The sequence below is a fragment of the Phascolarctos cinereus genome, unplaced genomic scaffold, assembly GCF_003287225.1.
Source record: "Phascolarctos cinereus isolate Bilbo 61053 unplaced genomic scaffold, phaCin_HiC Scaffold_1;HRSCAF=81, whole genome shotgun sequence".
NCBI classification, from domain to species: Eukaryota; Metazoa; Chordata; class Mammalia; order Diprotodontia; family Phascolarctidae; genus Phascolarctos; species Phascolarctos cinereus.
In genome coordinates this window covers 274,295,907-274,316,057 of record NW_027555514.1, presented here as the reverse complement: position 1 = coordinate 274,316,057, position 20,151 = coordinate 274,295,907, and the positions used below count along the sequence as shown (strand labels likewise).

General features: G+C 41.8%; 1 protein-coding gene across 1 annotated transcript in view; it reads left to right on the top strand.

Annotated features, from left to right (window-relative positions):
• Positions 1-20,151, top strand: part of APPL2 (adaptor protein, phosphotyrosine interacting with PH domain and leucine zipper 2) — an 85,469-nt gene that overhangs the window by 35,802 nt on the left and 29,516 nt on the right. The window contains 5 exon segments of the mRNA XM_020982407.2: positions 1,563-1,622; positions 2,855-2,926; positions 13,439-13,526; positions 18,190-18,231; positions 18,368-18,426. Of these exon segments, the coding sequence (XP_020838066.1) occupies positions 1,563-1,622; positions 2,855-2,926; positions 13,439-13,526; positions 18,190-18,231; positions 18,368-18,426 (321 nt within the window).

The following is a 20,151-nucleotide window of genomic DNA, read 5'->3' as shown; positions in this document are numbered from 1 at the left end:
AGAAAAGATGCTTTTGCTGGGTGGATAAGTGGCAATAGATATTCTGATCTTTTCCTTTACTGTCAATAAAAGAACACTAATGGAGTAGGGTGCTCATTTGTCTTACATACTGAAGTTTTTTGGGGGAACGATCACACTCACACTGGCCTCTAAACCAGGAAAACCTCATTAATCCAGCCTCAAATGTGGGCAGTAGCCTGGAAATGGAAAGAGGACTGATTTTGGAGTCAGGTAACCCTGGGTTCAAATCTTACCTTAGTTACTTCCTAGCTCTTGACCCTCAGCAAATGACCTTTCTGGGCCTCAATTTCCTCATCTGTACAATGAGGGAATTAGTTTAGGTGACTTCTAAGATCTCTTTTAGTTCTAAGTCTGTGGACCTCCTGACCTATGAATTTATTAGTTGTGTAACCCTGGACATGTTATTTATCCTCTCTCTCTATGCCTCAGTTTCCTCATTTGTAAAATCAGTCTAAATTTCCTTCCAGCTCTGAGTCTGTGAACCCATGAACCTATGTATTATTAGCTGTATGACCCTGAACATTGCTTCAACTGTCTGGACCTCAGTTTCCTCATCTGTAAAATTAGGGTTGGTATCAGAGGATCGTAGAGCTAGAGCTGGCGGGGACCTTGGAGATCACTGAGTCTGACTCCATCATTTGACAGCTTTAAGTGAATCAAACAGAGCTAGGAATGGTCTGAGGTGGGAATTGAACTCCGTTTTTAAAATTTATCTGATTCCATATGCAGGCCTCTCTATCCACTCTACCACTCTGCCTCTCAAGATGACCTTGAAGGTCTCTAAGTCTATGGGCCTATGAACTTACCACCCTGTGTGATCTGGGCAAGTCTTGTCTGAGCTTCAGTTTCCTCATCAGTCAGATGGGGATAATAATAGAACCTCACCTCCAGGGTTGTTATGAGGTGAAAAGGAGATAATATTTGTAAAAGCCTTTTGCAAACCTAAAAGTGCTGTGTAAATGTGAGATGTTGTTGTGATTATTGTTGTTAACCAACAGAAACAGATCATGGGGCATTTGGCAGTGACATATGGCAAAGGGATGGATGCTTTGCCAAGCTTTCCTGAGAAGCTCGCATGTACTGTCCTGACCCTTTCTTTACTTGGGTCCAAGGGAGGTGGAGTTGAGTGGCAAATTATTGTTTTCTCCTTTTGCCCGGTGATGCAATCTGATGCCAGGAGATCGGTGACAGGTTTTTCCATTGCTTTTTGGAGCTCTTGCCAGCCCAGTTCCAAAGGCAAGGAAGAATCAAATTCAGCTTGTTGCTTGATTGGTGCCAAGGAGGGCAGTGAGACCACTGTGGTTGACAGCTTGTGGTAGTGGGGGGAGAAAGGGAATTAATAATTGGGTTTATGCCTAGAACTTTCTGACTCCAGGGCAATCCCTTAGCCCACTACACCACAATGGCTCTCCTAACTGACCATAATCAAGGAAAAAATAAAATGAAGGAGCCATAAATGTGCCTTGAATCTGACACCCACAGTAAGGAAAGAGCTGAGCTGGCTCTTTAAACTCACATCAGTATCTCTTTTTTTCCTACAGAATGAAATGTGCTTAGCCACCCAGCAACTTTCCAAGCAGCTACTGGCCTATGAGAAACAGGTAATTTGATTCAATTCAGTTCAATCCTATAAGCATTTATTAATCACCTTCTGTATTCTAGGTGTTGTCCAAGGTACTGGAGATACAAAGGAAAAAAATGAAACTCTTCCTGCCCTCCAGGTGTTTCCATTCTAGTGACTTGATAAGGGCATAGGTAAGGGGGATTTCATAATGGAATTCTCCAAACCAATGTTCTCTGTAATAATTATTAGGAGATTGAAGTTTTTTTATCATACTTGATAAGCACACATTATGTGTTCTATGAATGCTTCCTGAAAATGACAGCAAAGAGTTTGTGAAGGGCCCAGGTTGAAAGGCACACCAAGCAATTTAAGAGACCCTCTCCTACCTTTTAATAATTTACTATTTCAGAGAGATAGCCCTGACTAGAATAGATCAAAAGCATTGTAGATGAGGGACAATATGTCATAGTGGATAAAACTGGCCTCAGAGTCAGCAAGACCTGGGCTCAACTCCCGCTTCTGACATACTGGCTATGTGACCCTGGACAGGTCATTTTACTCCCAGGCAACTCTCTAAAAGTAAAGTTACAGAGAAAGTGCTGACCTACATTGGTAAAAAGATTTTCTTCCTCATTGGAAGTTCCCTATACCAGTGAAAGTACAGCTTCAGTCCAAAGAAAAAAGGTTATGGACAACTGAACCAACATTGGAGGAGTTGATAAAATAAGTGAGTAAATGAATTCCATTAGGGTTCATTTACAAGAAGAAGGATGAGTGGGGCAGCTGGGTGGCGCAGTGGATACAGCATCAGCCCTGGATTCAGGAGGACCTGAGTTCAAATCTGGCCTCAGATATATATTACTTACTAGCTGTGTGACCCTGGACAAGTCACTTAACCCCATTGCCTAACCAAAAAAAAAAGGAGGAGGAGGAGGAGGAGGAGGAGGAAGAAGAGGAGGAGGAGGAGGAGGGCCAATAATGGGGCAGCCAGTGTCAGGAAAAATGCATGTAATGATGGGGTAGGATAGAGAAGAACTCACACCGTCTCTTCTCATTACTCAAGGAAGGCTTCCCCAGTTCTAAAGCACAGTTATCTTTGAAGGAACCCTTCCCCGATCTTGTTCATCATGATTATCTTCATTTGAGAAAGAAGGAGCCAGTTACAAAGGCAGAAGGCAGTGTCGTGGAATCACTGTGTTTATTCTATTGCTGATACCCATGGCACTCTGATAACACCTGGTTCTTTTTTATTTTTATTTTTTATCTTAGAATTTTGCTCTTGGCAAAGGAGATGAAGAAGTCATAACCACCCTCCACTATTTTTCCAAGGTGGTGGATGAGGTAAGGTTCTTGGGAAATTGTTATATGATTCTTTTTCTTGGGCTTTCTTCTGTATTTTAGATATTTTAAAATTTTAGATCTTTAATAAATAAACATTTAGATATTTACTTTAAAATTTAGATATTAAAACATTCTCAGGAGAACTAGGTGACCTAGTTTATAAAACACTGGACCTGAAATCCAGAAGACTTAAATTCAAATCATTCTTTGGACACTTATGAACTATGTGATTCTTAACTCAGTCAGTGAACCCTTGCCTCAGTTTTCTGATCTGTAAAATGAAAATAATAATAGTGCCCATTTTCCAGGGTTATTGTGATGAGCAAATGAGATCATATTTGTAAAGAACCTTGCAAACCTTATAGTGCTACACAAATGGAGGCTATTATCATGCACTGATACGTAGATAGAATATTTATTTCAGTACAACATGGATCTGTGATTTCTTTGGTGTGGGAACTCTATACCCTAATATAGGTTGTGAGCTATCTACAATTTCTATAACCTTAAAGAGTTGCTTGGTGCAACTACAGTTGCATCCGTGGAGGGAATTTCCACTTTCTACAACTGGATGAAATTTCAGATCTGGCACAGAAAAGAAACATGTTGTTTCACTGGGATGGACACTCATGCCATTAAAACAGAGAGCAACCCCTGTATGGCTTGTTAGGTGGTTTTTAAGAGTCACTGTGACTGAAATATGCACGCATTAGTGAGCACAAAAGCAGCTTCCATTCATCTAGCACTTTCCAGCTTGTGAAATGCTTAACATGCTAGATCTAATCAGATACGCATGAACTGTAGGCATGAAAGGGTTATTACCCCCATTTTACAGATGAGGAAACTGAGGCTCAGGGAGGTTGAGTGGCCTGCCCAGGGACACCCAGCTAGGAAGGTCTTCCTGACTTCAAGGCTAGCTCTTTGTCCACACAGAGTGAGTGCCCCACTGCCTCACCTTAGGACATCGAGTTATCAGGAAAAGATTAAATCCTGCTCAGCATTATCCACTTAAGAGGGCCAGGACTGGCTGCTTCACTTTAGAGATGGATTGGGGAAAGTGAGGAGGATATCCTTCTTTGAGGTCACGGCTATGGGTAATTTCCAGGAAAATGGTAGAATCACTATTGTAGGGAACATTTTCACTGTTGTCTGATCAAAGTGTGGCTCCTGTCTTTTAACTTGTTCACTTGTCAAAGATGTCATAGCAGGATTGACGCTTCGAGTGGGGATTGGGCCACATGAGGGGTTCTCGGCTCTTTCCAGCACACAGCACAGTGCCTGTACAGTACCTGGCACATAGTAGGTGCTTAATAAATGCTCATGGAGTGATTGAGTAACATATTAAAGCGAGAGTCATTGGAAATGAGTGTCTGTAGATTGAGAACATATGCTATGACAAAGAGCCTCTGTGATTTGCAGAATGCTTTTAAATGAATTTGTCTTTTACTCACTACAAAAAGAGCTACATATATTTTTAAGTAGTCATAAATGCATCTGAGCTGCTTTAAGCTGCTCTGGCACACAGTTCATTGTGGAGGAGGTACTGGCCTGCATTGGTGGAGGGAATTTCCTGACCTGGAAGTTCCCTATCCCAGTGAAATGACAAGCCTGGTCCTTATAGATCCGGAGAGGCAATGTGATATCATGGGTTGTAATATCAGGGCTGACCTTGGGGTCGAGAAGGCTTAGGTTCATGTGTCTTCTTCTGATCCATCCTTCCAACTCTTTAAGACTAAGTTGCTGCTTGGCATCAGCAGATGGACTTTCCATACCAGGAATCCCTCCACAATGACAGAACCATGGCTCTTAAACCCCCCGAAACACACATATGTACAAGATAGTAGGTCTTTAAAGCGCGCTTGTTAAAGCGTGAGAAGTCCCCTATTCAGCCGAGAACAGATTGGTTTGATTAGTTATCTGTTTGTATATTTGTTCAGGCCCAGGTGAAGGGCCTGAAATAACTGAGCTGACCTCAGTTTTCGTTGTTACCTGGCCCCACCCAAGCCAGGCTGACTTCACCAGGCACGTTAGCTTCTTGTCTTGGGTCTGTTAACGCTGAGGAAGGAGGCAGTGGAGCATAAGAAAAGCACCCCAGCAGCCCTAAAGATCTGGCTGCCTAAATTTATTCAGAATAAAATAAAAACAAAATTTTTTTAATAAAAAAAAGAATGCCATAATGTGAGTGTGGGGTCTCCCAGCTGAGCCCTGAGGGTGTGTGAAAAGGGGCTCTTGGCAGAGGGAAAGTAGATGAGGCTGCATGGTCGTCAGAAATCACAAGTGTTTGTCCAAGCGCTGTCTCTGTGCCATCCTCCACCTCCTGAACGTGGGAGGCCCACAGATCGAGAACCACCCTAGGGGAGCCTCCAAGGTCCCTTCTAGGTGGGAGTTTCTTACCCACCAAGTCAGTTAAGTTGAAACACTTACTGTCTTGTAGGAAGTTACTATATAAACTAACAAAGGTGACATTGTTACAAAAAGTTTGGAAAAGAATGTACCAACAAATGAAGCATGACTAAACAAACATTGACAAGAAATAGTAATCTTTAGGGGGAAAAATTGGATAAAATGTATCTATGTCAATAGGAAGTCTCCTTTAGTCAACCAATCAACAAACACTTATTAAGCTCCTACTATGTGCTCGGGACAATGCTAGGTGCTGGGCATACAAAGCCAAAAAAAAGCCAAAAAAAAAAAAGTCCATCCCTTCAAAAAGCTTACATTTTACATTTTACATGCACAAATAAATAAAAATATGTGCTAAGTAAATAATAACAACAATAAAATAATAACAGCTATCATTTATATAACACCTTAAGATTAGCAAAATGTTTTACATATTGTCTCACTTGATCCTCATAATAACCCTATGAGGTAGGTGCTATTGTTAGACTCATTTTACAGACAAGAAAACTGAGGCACAGAGTCATGAATTGCCCAGGGTCACACAGCTAGTAGGTATCAAAGACCAATTTTTAATTTGGGCCTTCCTGCCTCCAACTCTTGGGCTCTAACCGCTGCTCCAATTTGCTGCGGCTATAACTTAATTGAAGAGCATAAGATGCAGTGATGCTTGGTGGGAGAGGACCATGAAAGACCTCATGGGGGCATTGGAGAATGAGCTGAGCTTGCAAGGAAGGGAGGGATTTTAAGAGGTAGAGGAGAAGGAGTGCATATAAGTACAATGAGATGGATTTTTTTTTAATGTAATTAAGGAGAAAGAAAAAGTAGACCCGTTTTCTTACTTCCCTTGGGAGTCAGAGGACCTGAGTGCTAATCCTAATTTAACTATGGACTAATTACGTAACACTGGACAAATCCTAAGGGCTAAGGCCTTTCTGAGCCTCAGTTTCCTCATCTATAAAGTGAAGGGGTTGGACTAGATAACCTTAAAGATGATTTGTAGCTCTAAGGCAGTGAATTTATGAAAATAATAATTATGAATATAATTATTACAGTGGTATTTTACGGGTTAATAAGCACAGTGATCCTGTGGGGTCAGGAGTACAAATATTCCCATCTTACTTTACAGATTAGGAAGCTGATGCCCAGGGTCACATAGCTATTGAGTAATATAGACTCCATTGGAACCACATGGTGTTTTAGAGAGAGCACGGGACCTCCTCAGGAGACTTTGGATACCCCCTCACAGACCTAGATGTCCACTGTTTTCATGTTGCTAATATACCCCTGCTGAGACATCAGTGCTAAATCAGCCATCAGGCCTGCTTTCCAATCCTGCCTCTGTGCCTTATTGCCTCTGTCCTTTGACAAGTTGCCTTGTACCTGTATGCCTCAGTTTCTCCATCTGTAAAATGGGAAGCAGACTAAATATCCCCTAAGACTCTTTCATTTTTACATCTTTGTACTACAATCCAAAATGATAAATGATATTTTGAAAGGTATTGCCAGCCTTTAGCTGCAATAGGTTGGGTTGGAAACAGACATAGGAAGGTACCTACTTTCCAGGTTAGGTTATTTGCTTGAAGTCTCTGGATTCATGGCCACGTATTTAGAGCAGTAAGAGATTATCACCATTCTTGTGAGTGATCATAGGTTTAGGGCCAGAGGTCATCAGTCTAACACACTTTGACCCCTCATTTTAAAGCTGAAGAATTAGGCCCTAGAGAGTTATAGCAACTAACCCAAGGACACACAGGTAGCAAGTGGCTAAAGGAGGATCAGAGATGTGGTGCTAGAAGGGGGTGTCTCGAAGGCCATCTAGACCGATTGACTCATTTTACAGCTGAAGAAAGAGCCCTGATTTTCAAGTCAGAGGCTGTTATGTTGAATTGTTTTAGTCGCGTCTGACTCTCCATGCCACTCTCTGGGGTTTTCTTGGCAAAGATACTGGAGTGGTTTGTCCTTTCCTTCACCAGCTCATTTTACAGATGAGGAAACTGGGGCAAACAGGATGAAGTGACTTGTCCAGGATCACACAGCTAGTAAGTGTCCAGGTCTAGATTTGAACTCAGGTCTTCTGATTCCAGGCCCAACACTCACTGTGCCCCCTAGCTGCCCAAGTCAGAGGACCTAGGTTCAAATCCAGCCTCTTCTAGAAACATTTTATTTCAGAGAGGGATTAAAAATACTTTAACATTTAAATTATTATTTTTGCCAGGACATTCACACTTTTCTCTAATTCTTTCTCACTCCTCTGTTCCCCTCTTCCTCTTTATTGACTTTCCCCCCAGTATTCTATGTGTCTTTAAATAAAATGGGCATAAATAAATAAACAATGAACAAAAACAAACAAATCCAGCCTCTTGTTAACTGTGTGACTTTGGGCAGGTAATTTCCCCTTCCTAGGACACCTGCCTATGTCCTTACCCATAAAATGAGGGTGCTAGATGACATGGCCTCTGAGGTCCCTTCCAGCTAACTCATACCTTTCTGATCTGATAACTACATTGTGCGGCTTCCTAAATGCCATAGTCGAGGATAGAATATGACTATCTCTTCATAATGAAATATTTTCAATGAGTGACTCTAAGTGTGAATTGTTGGAGCTAAAATGGACCCCAGGGATCATCTGGTTGAATCTTTCATTTGACAGATGAGGAAACTTGACCAGAGCAGTTAAGTAAATGGTTTGAGGTCACAGGGGGACAACACTAATCCCCAGGGTATCTGACCTCCAGCCCCATGCTCTTGCCTCAGTCCCAAACTGCTCCCTATTTGGGCTCCAAAATGGCCCAGGAGGAGGGTTGGGTAGAGATGGCCTAGCCCAGTGGCTTCAAGTCATGACATCTCTGGAGGCCTCAGTTTCCTCACCTGTAAAATGAGAGCTTTGCACTGGATGGCTTTGGAGGCCCCTTCTAGCTCTGGCTCTGGGAACCTATAATCCTTTGCTTGTCTAGTTTTTAAATGTTCAAATCTGAGTGTGAACATGGTTTGTGATCAACTCAGACGAGGCACTAGGGAAGGGGATTGCTCCCAGCTGCCCCCTGGCCCAAACATGAGGGAGGAAGCTCTTCCTCTCTGCCCAAAGAGCTTGATTAGATTTAAACAAAAGCAGAAGCTGAGAATGGAGATGTTAGAATGGAGAGAATTGTACAGGGAAACATGACAATAGAAACACCCAGGAAATGTATTTCCTCAGAAGTCAGAGGGATGCTGAACGTGTCCTTCATTCGTTTCCTTCATCCTTTCTTAGGTTTCAGTTTCCTCCTATGCAAAAGGAGTGGGTTAAACTAGATCTGCTCTAAAGTCCCTTCCAGCTCTGACCTCTGACCTAGGATCCTTCCTCTCCCTGGGCATTTTTCTGATCTGTACAATGAGGGGATAGGATGAGGCAGCCTCCAAGGTTCCTTTCAGTTCTAAAGCTGGTATCCTATGGGCCTTCCTTCCCTTCCTTCTCCCTCCCTGGTTCCCTTTCTTCTTCCCTCCCTTCCCTTCTTCCTTCATCTTTTGTTTCCTTGATCCCCCTCTTCCTTTTTCCCTCTCTTCCCTCCTTATTCTCTTCCTTTTTCCTCTCTTTTCTTTCCCTTCTTTGTTCCTTTTTATCTTTCCTATTTTATCTTTTGTCTTTTTATTCCCAGCATCTAGTATAGTGCCTGGAATAAAACAAAGTATGAACTTCGTAAATACTTATAAATCTCTCTCTCTCTCTCTCTCTCTCTCTCTCTCTCTCTCTCTCTCTCTCTCTCTCTCTTTCTCTCTCTCTCCCTCTCTCTCTCTCCCTCTCACCTCTCCCCCTCCCTCCCTCCTTCCCTTCTTTCTCCTTCTTTTCTTCCTCCCTTCCCTTCCTCCACTTTCTTTTCTTTCTTTCTTTCCTTCATCCTTTCCTCCCTTTCTTTCTCTTGTTTTTCCTTCTTTCCTTCCTTCTCTTGCATCATCTTTTCTTTCTATTCTTCATTTCTCCCTTGCTTCCTTTTCTTCTTTCTTCTCTCCCTCTTTTTTTCCTCCCTCCCTCCTCCTTCCTTCCTCTTCCCTTTCCTTTTTCGAATCACCCTTTCTTTCAATTCTTCCTTCCTTGTTCTCTTCCTTCCTTCTTCTTTCTTCATTTTTCTTCCTTCCTCCTCTCTTTCCTTTCTTCCTTTCATCACCTTTTCTTCCCATTCTTCCCTCTCCCCTTTTGTCCATCCTTCCTTAGTTTCTTCCTCCTTTCTAATAGGTAATCACTGCCATCCTCCTCTGTGAAGGATAAACACATAGATAAATAATACATAGACCCTGCCCTCAAACATCATACAATTATCAACTTCCAGGAGTATCCAGTCTAGCAGCAAGAATCAGCCATGCCCAGAAATCCCCGCAATCCAAAGCAGCCCATGCTGAGTGCCCCATGCCATCAGCATTCATTGAAGCTTCAGGCAAAATTCTGCGGGGAGGCGGAGAAAGGAGATGATGTGTCCACTTGGGGGCATCCAGAGAGCCAGGAAAGGCTTTGTGAAGGATGTGGCATGGGAGCTGGGCCGGGCCATCTTTGAAGGGTAGATAAGATCCCCAGACAAGCGGAAATGTGTGGGAGTGCTTTCCATGGCCAAGTGCAGAGGCAGCAGCAGCAACCAGGGCGTGTTCAGCAGTGAGCAAACCAGTTTGGCTCATAGCAGACAAAAGTTGATTTGACCTGAAAAGTATTAAAGGCAGAACACAAACATTTTGACCTCCTTTTCCCTGTGCCTACAGATGATGTTAGACCAACCTTGAGCATCTAGCAGAAGGCCAACCATCCTTAAGAAGCAGATCACTAGGAGCCCCTGGCCTTCAGGTCTTCTAATGGAGATCTGTGCTTTGTTTTCTCCTACAAGTATGAAGGTTAATTAGTCTATATGACTGGTATGGCTGTTAATAAAAAGCCTCTTTGTATCTGCCCCTGAAAAGGTGGTACTTACAGATATTCTGGGCAAGACGTCAGAGTATATACTATATATACTATCTATCTGTATACACACACACACACACACACACACACACACATACACTATGAATAGATATAGTCCAACCTTCATTTTACAGATGAGGAAACTGAGGCACAGTATGGTACAGTCATTACCCAAGGTCAAACAGTCATAGTATCATAGATTTAGAGGCAGAAGCTCAGAGTCTATAAGACATACAAGTGTACATACACATGTATGTGGTTTAACCCTCATTTTACAGATAAGGAAACTGAGGCCAGGATGGTTTGGTGCTTGCCCAAAGTCACATAGGTGATAAGTCATAGATTTAGAGCTGGAAGGGACTTCTTCAGAGGCCGCCTAATCCAACCCCCACCATTTCACAGAGGCATCTGAGCCTCAGAGAGGTTAATGACTTATCCAAAGTCACACTGCTAAATGACTGACAGGAGGATTTGAACCCAGGGCCTCTGACTCCAAGACCCTGTAAAACCCAAAGGGACTTTGGAACATTCAAGGAATATAATAATACCAAGTCTTTTACTTTCTCCTGTCTTTGGCTTTGGAACAGGCTGTGCCCAATGTCTGAAACACCTCCCTCTTCACCTCTACCACATGGAAACCCTGGCTTCCTTCAAAACCCAGCTTAGGTGCCACCTCCCAAGCTTTCTCAGTTGTTAGATCAAACCTTAAAGCACTCAATAAATGCCACCTATCATCGTCATCATTATCATTATATCATTATTTTCTCTCCAACCAAAAGAAATACTTTACTCATTCTGTATATAGTTAGTGCATGAGAAGCAGCCTGGAGTTGGGGAATAGAGATCTGACCTTGAAGTTAGGAAATCCTTGAAGCGATTCCCACTTCTCACACATGTTGGCTATGTGACCCTGGATAAGTCGCTTAACTCCTTAGTCCCCGAGGAGATCCAGAGACTATAAGCTCCCCAACAGTCGGAGATATCCATTGGTGAAGGGAGTTTCCTACACTTGTGAAATCACGAGTCACAGGATCATAGCTGTGGTGCCATTCAACTCAACCCTCTCCTTTTACAGATGAGAAAACCAAGACCCAGTGGCTTTATGTGACTTGTCCAAGATTGCTTTACACAAAGAGTATTAGTAGAGGCAGAATTAGAACCCACCTCCTCTAACTCCAGAGATAGGTCTTTCTTTGTGTATATGGATCTATATATATATATGTTGTTTCACCCCAATAGAATGTAAGCTCCTTGAGTACAAGGACTATTTCATTTTCACCTTTGTATCCTCATTGCCTGGCACACAGAAGGCACTTAATAAATGCTTGTTAGTTATTAATTGCTCTATACATGCAATTATCTCTAATAGAATGCAAGCCCCTTGAGGGCAGAGGCTGTCTCATTTTGGTCTTTTGTGTCCCCAGCACCCAGCACAGTGCCTGGCATGTGGGAGGTGCTTAATAAAAGCTTGTTAATTAATTTACTGATTGATTTATACAGGCAGTTATCTTCAATAGAATGTAAGTTCCCTGAGGACAGGGTCCATTTCCTTTTCATCTTTGTATTCCTCATTGCCTGTCACATAGAAGGTGCTTAATAAATGCATGTTGATTGATATATACATGTGGTCATCTCCAATAGAATGTAAACCGTCTGAGGGCAGAGACAGTCTCATTTTGGTCTTTTGTGTCCCCAGCACCTAGGACAGTGCCTGGTGGGTAGGAGCCCTCAAGAAAGGCATGTTGAATTAGATTGAGTTGGGTATTAGCTGCCTTGTGGAGAGGAAGCTTGGCATCACCAGCCTGCAGAATCCCTTGCCTTTTTTGCTTTCAGTTTTGATGCCTAGCATGGCAAGAATCTGAATCGATTTCCAGCTTTGTCAGAATTAAAGGAAAACCCATCGTGGCAGCCTCCTTTCCCCTCTTCTAGAGAGACTGTTTGCCATTGTCAGTCTCAGTCAAGTTCTAAGGTGGGAGGGATGAGGAGTAGAATCAAGGGCCATTGTTCCATCCCAGAGTAAGGAATCTGCCAGAACACAATCACCTTTTTGTTCTCGGGAACCTCCTTTCCCAAGCAACAGGCAAGACAGAAATGTCCCAGTGTGGCTTCAGCAAGCAGCATCCTTCCTATGGAGCTTTCCCAAGCCCACATCCTGACTGTGACTTTGGTGTGAGCAGGTTCTCAAGTGAGGCTGTCTTTCAAGTGAGACTTCAAACCGGAGCCCTGCTCGCCTGCTCTTTTGAGGGTCAAAGGTCCCCTTATGCCCTCAGTGAATGAGTGACCTGTGCTGTTCATTGTTGGTCTGTAAAAGCATTCCCAGGCTTTGGGAGGGGTAGCTTGGATCCAGATCTATTGAGAAATCAGCAGAGTAAACAAAGATGCGATTGCTCTCATTTCTCGGTTCAGAAACTCCCTTGGCCAGCTTAGCCGGAGGGACTCACACCGAGCCTGGAGAAGCCACATTCAGCTTTCCTTTTTAAATGTCTGGTAGCAATATAACCATTTACTCCTTACAAACATGTAACGGGTAGGCTAAGGAAGCCCTGCTGGGTTTTCACTGGGCCATCTTTACGCCCATGGTCTCCTCCAGAAAGACTATCTGGCTTGGATAATGGAGTCACAAATTGAGAAGTTTGGGGAGGGGACTAAATTTAGGGCCCATCTGGTCCAACTTCTTCATTTAAAAAATCAGGACAGCAGAGAAGCCTCGGCTCTTACAGGTGTAGCAGGATCATAGCTAGAGGATACCTCAGAAACCACGCAGTCCAAGGTTTGCATTTTACAGATGAGGAAACCAAGGGCCAGGGAGATTAAATGTTTGATCATAGAAGCATAAGATCAAGGATTTAGAGATAGAAGAGGCCTTGGATGACATCTGACACAAACTCTTTCTATAAGGAAGGAAATGAAGACCCAAAGAGGTCATGAGTGACTTACCAAAGATCTCACAGGTCATATGCAGCTGAGCTGAGATTTGAACCTGGTACCTCTCTGCAAATCCAGCCCTCCTTCCAATTTACCATTCCATCTTCTGGTCCAAATCCTGCCCCTGCCAGGGCCTGCCTGTGTGATCATAGGCAAGTAGCTGCATCTCTCTGTGTCCTGAGTGGAGAAGGGGAAGAACACTGAAGGCAGGGATCAGAATCCTCCTTTTGGGCTGGGTCTCAGGATGTGTATCTTTCTTTCAGCTTAACCTCCTCCATACAGAGCTGACGAAGCAACTGGCAGACACGATGGTGCTTCCCATCATACAGTTTCGAGAGAAAGATCTCACAGGTAACATGTTGGCACCCATCAGGCCACCTTCTGCTGTGTACTTATGTCATTTATTGTTTTCTTCTCTCTTTCTCTGTCTCTCCCTCTCTCTCTCTCTCTCCTCCCTCTTCCTCTCCACATGCATACATATGTACATATATCATTATGGTATTAATATAATTAATATATATTCTTATGTATATACAGATATAATTTATCACTATATTCTGTTATCATTTTTTATTTATTTTAAAGCAATATTTATTGGTATATTTTATTTTTACACAGCCTTCATTTCCCAATACATCCCTCCCTGCCTCCCTATTCCTAGAGAGCCATCCCTTAGAAAGTAAAATGAGGGGACAGATAGATGGGACAGTGGATAGAGCACCAATCCTGGAATCAGGAGGACTTGAGTTCAAATTCGGCCTCAGACCAGACATTTGACACTTACTAGCTGTGTGACCCTAGGCAAGTCACTTAACCCCAATTGCCTTAAAAAAAAGAAAAAGAAGACAAAATAAAAGTGAAAGATGGGGTGGGGGAGGGGAAGGGAAGCAATTCAGGAAAACTAACTGGTACATCCACGAAGTCTGACAACTATGCTATATTCTACACCAATAAACAATCTATGTTGTATTCTATGTCAATTTCACATCATTTTTTTCAAATTTGGGCATTATAATTGTGTGTTAAACCCCCCCCCCCAATTTAGGGGTAGAGTGCTGGATTCAGAACCAGGTCAGAGTCTTACCTCAGACCCTTGCTAACTGTAAAACTCTGAATAAGCCAATTCCCTTTCCTAGGCCTCAGGTTTTGTTATTTATTTATCCATGTGCCACTCTCTATCACCCTATTTGGAGTTTTCTTGGCAAAGACACTGGAGCAGTTTGCCATTGCCTTCTTCAGTTCATTTTACATATGAGGAAACTGAGGCAAACAGGATTAAGTGACTTGCCCAGGGTCACACAGCTAATAAGTATCTGAGGTCAGATTTGAACTCATGAAGATGAATCTTCCTGATTCCAAGCTCAGTGCTCTATCCACTGTGCCACCTAGCTACCCCCAGCCTCAGTTTTTTTATCTGTAAAATGAGGGGCTTAGATTCAATGACTTCTAAGATCTCTCCCTGCTTTAAACCTATACTCCTGTAAGAATGTTCTTTTTCCCCTAACATTCTTCTAATCTGTATTGACACATCAGATCTGGCATAAAGTTTTAGGGAGGGAAATAAACTTGTTTTTCTTTAGAAGTTAAAAGAAATATATTTGAAAACCAACACAGAATAAGCACTTTAGTTAAAATGGTGGTTGACTTAATTATGTGGTAGAGATAGTGATTAAAAGGCCAGCTTTAGAGGCAGGAAGACCGAGGGTCAAGCCCCATTTCTGGCATTCCCTGACATCCTGGCTAAGTGACCCTGGACAAATCTTCCTAACCTTTTAGGACTCTGGGAAACTCCTGAGACTATAACATACAGACCAATGGACTATTGGGTATTGATAGAGGGCATTTCTATGTGAAAAGGCAAATCTGGACCAAAGACAAAAATTAAACTATAGATTCCCATGTACGTATGTCAGTGAGCATTTATTAAGGACCAACCTTGTACCAGACATTGTGCTGAGTGTTGAGGATATGAATACAATGAGTTAAACAATATGTGTGTATACATGTATATATATGCACAGACATTCTGTATTATATATAATAATAAATTATATGTAATAAATTGTATATTATATATTATCATATAATATTTGCTTTATACATGTATAATACATTATATAATTATATAACATATGCATATTGTGTAATGCATCATATACAATACATTAATATATTCTGTATTATATATAATATATTAATATATTGAATTATTACATGCACATATTCTATAATATATATTATACACATATAATATGATCCTATAATATATGCATATCATATAATACAGTATGTATTATATTATTAGTAATATATTATATTCTATATTGTATACAGAATAAATATAAAGAGAATTAAAGTATAAGGCAATGTGAGAATGGAGGTCGCTGGCAGTTGAGGGGATTAGACAATTCTTCAGGTGGAAGGTGATGTTTGAACTGCACCTTGGTGGTCAAGAGGACTTCTTGGAGTGGGAAGGGAGGAGAGAGGGCGTTCCTGGCCCAGGGGATGGCTCCTGCAAAGGAACAGAGATGGAAGATGGAGAGCCATCTTGGGTGGACCCAAGAGAAGGCCAACTTGGCTGCAGTGCAACAGGGGGAAATAATGAGGCTGGGAAGGAAAGCCTGGGCAAAGGCACAGAGACCTTTCAAAGCTAAACAGAGGAGCTTAGATTTATTTTATCCTAGAGGCCATAGGGAGTTCAACTTAGTAATAGAAGCATCTGTTCAACAGGAAGGAACTTTTGTGGTCTGTTTCTGGGATAGAAAGAGGACAGAAAAGTTTATGATTACAGAGTTGTGAGCTCCCCTGAGCACTTGATTTCTGCTCACCAGATTTCTGTAAGGGGATGCCTACTGTCCCCCACAAATACTAAATGCATTGGCAGGAGAGTGTGACCCAGGCTTATGAGTAAATTGTGATATACTTATTATTCACCTGTTTACTTTAATATTTGAGTATCTATGATGCATTTTTTTTTTGCTGAATTGCTAAGTAAATAGTTATGGTTAAGATCTAAATGGTTCATCAATGCAAGTGCCTGATTTTCTACAAATGAAGCACATGAATAAGGGCTTGAAAACTAAAGCAGTGAGTAAAGGGAGCATGTTCCTCCTCAAAAAGATCACCACTAGGGATCCAAGAGAGTTTGAATGTAAGTGCATGGGGGTGGTCCTTCTCTGAGAACCTGGACCTGCCAGGGTGAGGGCAAGCTGGAGTCAGTAAGTAGGTGTCCGCATGTTCTGTGTGAGAGGGGCTACAGTGTGGGTGCCATCTCATATAAATATGACATTTGCATAAATTTGTTTAGAGACTTAATACTTCAAGGATTCCTGATTTTGTCTGGTAGGGTACTCCCTTCATCCACACAGATAGCAGTGCAACTTCATAGAAAGCCATGGGGAGTTGCTTGTAGACAAAGAAATTCATTGCCTTGTGGCCAACCTGATAATGAACCTTTTGAACTGAGCTGGTCCCCAGGTAATAGATACCTAAAGGGAGAAGTAGGCAGGTAGGCAAAGTGAGAAAAGGAGAGAGAGAGAGAGAGAGAGAGAGAGAGAGAGAGAGAGAGAGAGAGAGAGAGAGAGAGAGAGAGAGAGAGAAGAGGAAGAGAGACAAGAAAGAGAGAAATAGGGAGAGAGGAGAGACAGAGAAAGAGGGAGGGGGGGAGGAGGGAGAGAGGGAGAGAAGGAGGGAAGGGGGAGAGGGAGAGGGAGAGAGAAGGAGAGAGAGAAGAGAGAGAAAGAGAACCAAGAAGGAGGAAGAGAGAGGCAGGGGAGGGAGGGAGGGAGAGGGAAAGGGAAAGGGAAAGGGAGAGAAGATGGATGGGTGGAGGTGAGGACAGACTGCGGCAGCAGGAGACCAAATACATGGCTCCATGAAAGCCTCCTTAGGAATACCAAGCCCCAGTGGTTGTCCTAGATTGCCTGTAACTAAGCTTATGCTAAAAGTTTAGATTCTAGGCTTTTACACAACACTTTTTAACAATTTTTATTTCTATCTTTTATTTTTGCATCACCTTCTTCTGAAAACATATCCTTCCCCCTCTCCTTCCTAATGAGCCATGCCTTGTAATAAAGAATAAAAAAGAAAATAGATCTGAAAAATCAAAGCTTTAATTCAATAAGCCATGCTTTTAAAAAAAATGAATATTCTCTTTTGCTCTTACATCAACTTCATTTCCCAATGTATTCCTGTCTCCCTCCCTTATTACAAGAATTTTTTTTAAAAGATCAGCAAAATCAACCAGTACATCAACCAAACCCAACAATACGTGCAGCATTCCATACCCGTAGACGCCCACCTGAGCAGAGAAGGGAGGGAAATGTCAGCCACACTTTTCAAAGGAATCGTCAATCTGGCCCACACCCCCAGGGAGGGGGAGATCCCTCCTTTCATGGGTCTCCAAATACCCGAGGATACCAAGTGGGCAGCTTGGCCAGAGGATTTAAAATGCCACATGGGGACTGGACCAGAGATATGGAAGCAAAGTCCAGAGTTTCCAGTTAAGTCAAATGGTTCCAGGAATCAGACTTGGTTGATCAACTCAGGTTCAGCAGAGAATCTAAGGGGTGTTTCTGAGGGAGGATTTGCTCCTCTCTTTGGACATCATTCAGGCTTGGTCTGAGGAGAGCCCAGAGCCCTGGGTTTTCATTTGACTTAGGGTCATAGACTTATAGCTAGAAGGGACCTCAGAGTTTAGCTAATCCAACTCCTTCACTTCAAGATGAGGAAACTAAAGGTCAGAGGTTACATGACTTGCCCAAGATCACACAGCAAAAAAGTCATGGGATTTTAGAGCTAAAGTTGAAAGGATCCTCAGAAATGATTTAGTCCAAACCCCCATCTTCCAGATGAGGAAACTGAGACCCAGAGAGATTAAGTCATGTGCCCAAGGTCACACAGGGAGTAAGCATCAGAGGTGGAATTAGAACCCAGATCCTCTGCCTCCAAAGCTAGGGGTTTTTTTCCACTGGACCTCTTCCTTGGCTCTGAAATTCCCTCTATCTATTTTCAGAAGTCAGCACCTTAAAGGATCTCTTTGGCCTCGCTAGCAATGGTATGTCTCTTTCTTTTCTTTATTCTTAATGAAATGTGTAAGGGGCTGGGGTGGGCACATGGGGAAAGTGAGGTCTTGGGTGTCAGGGACAGCTTTAGGCTTTTTTGGATTCATTCAAGCCCTCTCTTATTTCTAGAACATGATTTGTCCATGGCAAAGTATAGCCGGCTACCGAAGAAAAAAGAGAATGAAAAGGTAAAAAAAAAAACAAAAAACAAACAAAAAACAAAAAATCTCTGTTGTTAGTTTTTGTTTGCTTTTTTAAAAATTTAATATAATAACTTCCAAATCTACTGATTCTGAGGCTGCTTTTTTCTGTTACCTCTATCCCTTTATGGCTGGGAAGGTCCTGGGGGGAGGTGAAGAGGGATACCAAAGGGGGCTAGGAAGAGGTTTTTGATCAGTCTGCTCTACTTCTTCCTGTACAGGAACTTCGTTTTTATCATTTTTTACCCATGTTTCCCTTATGCATCTGACACTTTCCTTTGGGGCTTGTAAATTTCAAGCCTGAGCCATAATTAAAAAAAAAAAAAGGTAGGAAGGAAGGCTGACTCCATGGTGCTTTGAACTCCAGATTTTTTTCTTTGATCAAGTTGGCATATTTCTCCAGATGCACACCTTAGCCCCAGTGCTAACAGTAGCATTTTTTAAAATTCGGTTTTCTGTGTTATTATGAATTCAGCTATCATCGACAAATAAGTATTTTAATACACAAAAAAAAGAAAATGAAAGAAAATTGTATATTAAACCCTGAAATTCTGTTACATACAGCTTATCCTTTTTTTCTTAATTTAAAAAGGTAGCAACAAAATTGCCCCATTTGTAATACTAACTTTTTTTAATTAATTTTTTCTAGTAATAAGCATTTTTTTCTCCTTCCCACCTCCTCCCCCCCAAAAAAAGTAAAACAAAACCCTTGTAAAATAGGTATAGTTAAGAAAAATAAATTCCCATGTTAGCCATGTCCAAAAATGTATATTTTATTCCATATCTTAAGTCCATCACCTGTCAAGAGGTGGTCAGTAGGCTTATTATTATTAACATATAAATTATTATTATAGCTTATATTTATATAGCACTTATTATGTGCCAGGCACTTTGCCAAGTGCTTTACAATTATTGTTGTAATTGATCCTCACAGCAACCCTGAGAGGTAGTTGCTGTCACTATCTCCATTTTACAGATGAAAAAAACTGAGGCAAACAGGCTAAGGGACTTGCCCAGCGTCACACAGCTAATAGGTGTCTGAGGTCAAATTTGAACTCAGGTCTTACTGACCCTAAGCCCAGCACTCTATCTACCCTAGTGCCACGTAGCTGCCCATTAGTTGTCTGGAGTCATGGTTGATCAGCGTTGTCTTTGAAAGTCGTTTGTCTTGACAGTATTGTTGCAACTGTACTCATTATTCTCCTGGCTCTGTTCATTTCCCCCTATAGTAATAGCTCATATGAGCCTTCCCAAGTTTCTCTGAAGCTGTTCCTTCTGTCATTCTTTGAATGCACAGCAATATTCCATCACATTCATATAATAAAATCTGTTCAGCCATTCAACAATTGATGGGTAGCCCCTTACCTTCCAGTTCTCTACCACTACGAAATGAGTTGCTAGAAAGATTTGTGTGTGTGTGTGTGTGTGTATATATATATATATATATATATATATATGTATGTATGTATGTATGTGTGTATATATGTATGTATATATGTATGTGTATATATATATGTATATATGTATGTGTTATATATATATATGTATATATATGTATGTGTGTGTGTGTATATATATACATATAGTCTTTTATTCTTTCTTTGATATTTTTGGGACTGAGACCTACCTAGCATGGGTGTCCATGAGTCAAAGAGTAATCACAGTTTAGTGACTTTGGGGGAACAGCTCCAAATTCCTTTCCAAGATGGCTGG